The sequence below is a fragment of the Nannospalax galili genome, unplaced genomic scaffold (genome assembly GCF_000622305.1).
Source record: "Nannospalax galili isolate Female #2095 unplaced genomic scaffold, S.galili_v1.0 scaffold346, whole genome shotgun sequence".
Taxonomy (NCBI): Eukaryota; Metazoa; Chordata; class Mammalia; order Rodentia; family Spalacidae; genus Nannospalax; species Nannospalax galili.
The window spans coordinates 4235590-4238211 of record NW_008357637.1 but is presented as its reverse complement, the minus strand read 5'-3'; the positions used below and the strand labels follow the sequence as shown (position 1 = coordinate 4238211).

Below are 2622 nucleotides of genomic sequence, written 5' to 3'. Positions count from 1 at the left end.
AGAGATGACTCAGTGGTTAAGAGCACTGACTGCTCTTGCAGAGGACCCGGGTTCGATTCTCAGCACCCACATGGTGGCTTTGAACCGTCCTTAACTCCAGTTCCAAGGGAATCTGAAGCCCTCTTCTGACCTGTGCGGCATTGCACGACAGGTGCACTCACTTACATGCAGGTAATACACTCATACACATAAAAAAAAAATACATATATATATATATATATGGCCAAACAGTTGCTGAAAACTGCTAGGTAATTATTTCATATAGTAAAAAGGTATCTATATATACAGTATTTTCTAATTAAAAATTTCTAGATAATGTATTCTTGAACTTTGATAATATAATGTTGATTAATATTTCCACATTTTAAAAAATACACAAAATTAATTTTTAATTTATCTGCATAGAAGGATATTACATATCCCTCTAAGGTTTTCCTTTTTGAGACAGGGTCTCCCTGTAACCCCAGCTTGTCTGAAACTCACTATGCACACCAGGCTGGCATCCATCTTGGAGTGATCCACTAGCTTCTGCCTCCTGAGTGCTGGGATTAAAGGCGTGTGCTGCCATACTTGGCCCCCAGGATCTCTTTAAATCAAGGTGATAATTTACTTAGAAGGCAGTTATGCTCTCTACTAAACCAACGCACATCATAATTTACTTGGAATGCTAAATAATTTTAAATTCTGACTCCAGAATGTTTCATTTAAAAAATTAAGTTAATTTTGCCATGCATGGTGGTGCATAGGCCTTTGATCCGGCACTTGGGAGACAGAAGCAGGCAGATCTCTGTGAGTTCAAGGCCAGCCTGGTCTACACATTGAGTTCCAGGCCAGCTGGGGCTTTAGGGAAACCCTTTTACAAAAAGACCAAAAAGAAAAAAAATTAAGTTAATTTTATTATAAATATATATAAAGTTAATTACAGAAATGAAGTATGATCAGAAAGTTGGCTTAATATATTACATGGTGGCTAGCAACTGTCCCTAACTCCAGTTCCAGGGGCTCTGATACCCTCTTCTGACCTTCAAAGGCATTGCACAACACTGGTATACTTACATACATGCCAAAAATATACTCATACACATAAAATTTTTAAAAATAAATAAAAGGAAGAAAATTATTTGTCATAATGAAATGTGTTTAGATGTGGATACCATTTTTTAGTAGCATCTTTAGACAATATACAGTCTGTTGACAATTTCTCTTTGTTGCGGAAAGAACTATTTTTTTTCACAGTTTACTATTTCTTTTCCCAGGAAATTGGATAGACTTGAAAAGAAAAAAAAGAAAAAGAAAAGGGATAAGAAAAAGAAAAAGTTACAAAAGAGCAGAAGTAAACACAAAAAACATAAAAACAAATCCTCCTCCTCCCCTTCCTCCTCCTCATCCACCTCCTCCTCCCCCTCTTCCTCCTCCTCCTTCTCTGACACTTCAGAAAGCAGCAGTGAGAGTGATGACAAAGAAAAGAAAAGAGAGAAGAAGAAGAAGAAAAAGAACAGATGTTCAAGAATTAGCACCAGAGACTCTGAGGAGGAGAAGTCTAAGAAGAGAAGACTTCGTGAAGAACTTTCTAACAGTCATAGTAACAAAGAAAAAGCCCAGGAAAAATTGAAACAAGAGTGTTCTAGGGAGAAGAGTAAATGGGGCCATTCTGGCTCTGACAAAAAGTCCAGAAGCTACAATCAGAGCCCAGAGAAGAAAGGCTCTGATAGACATCGGGGAATCCGAAGCCACTGCAGGACAGAGAGCAGCAGGAGGAGCCGGAGCAGAAGTCCTGCTAGTCACAAGCAAAGAGAGAGAAGGGCTTGGCCACAGCGGAGTCCCAGTGAAGAGTGGAATGGAAAGAATGACAGCAGAAGCCAGGGTACTGATGGCTGCAGAAGAGAGTGCACAGTGAGCATTCGGAGATGAGCACACTGTGGGCACGGGGAGAGGAAAACAGTAGAGGTGGACTGGAGAGAGCTTTGTTCACCATTCAGCACCTCCATTTTCTTACTGCATTTCTTTAGCAAGGGCTAACTTGCATATTGCCTCTCTAATAAAAAAAACCCTCTTAATTTTCCATCTGTGTATACTGTCACTTCAAGTACAAAACTACAAGTACCACGACATTGAAGTTGGCAAATATTTAGAAAATCTACTCTAGGGTGTAGAAATATTTTTTGTGTTGGTAACTGTTTCCTGTGCCCTGTACTAGATTAAAACAAAACAAACATAATTCTGTGAACTTTATTTTTGTTCTGAAACATTAAAACATGGACAGTACATTGAGGTTGTACATTCAGATTTGTTACTTTAAGATTTGAATTTCCTTAAAGAAAAAAGTAATTGTTGAAATCCCCTAGGGTGAATAAAACTGGATATTGACGTCTTTAAGATGCTTGTTCTACAGTGTGCTATTTACATTTGAATACCATACACTTAACATGATGTATTAACAGTTCTGTAAATCAGAACTCTGGCCCAGGTACCACAAGAGTAAAATGCAGATGTGGGCAGAAGCATCTTCCTTCTGCAACTGCTATGCTGCCCATAGTCTTGGCTCCTGCCCCCTTTTCCATGATTCAAAGCTAACAGAGGAATCAAGTCTTGCTCACATCTAACCACTTTAACACTTTAATA

At 38.7% G+C, this 2622-nt stretch overlaps 1 protein-coding gene across 1 annotated transcript in view; it reads left to right on the top strand.

The window, feature by feature from the left end:
* The window catches only part of Cir1 (corepressor interacting with RBPJ, 1), a 38719-nt gene extending 36343 nt beyond the window's left edge, over positions 1-2376 (top strand). The window contains exon 10 of the mRNA XM_008855284.3: positions 1257-2376. Within this exon, the coding sequence (XP_008853506.1) occupies positions 1257-1911 (655 nt within the window). The 3' untranslated portion in view covers positions 1912-2376. The remainder of the gene's footprint in view (positions 1-1256) is intronic.
* Positions 2377-2622: the final 246 nt, after the last annotated feature.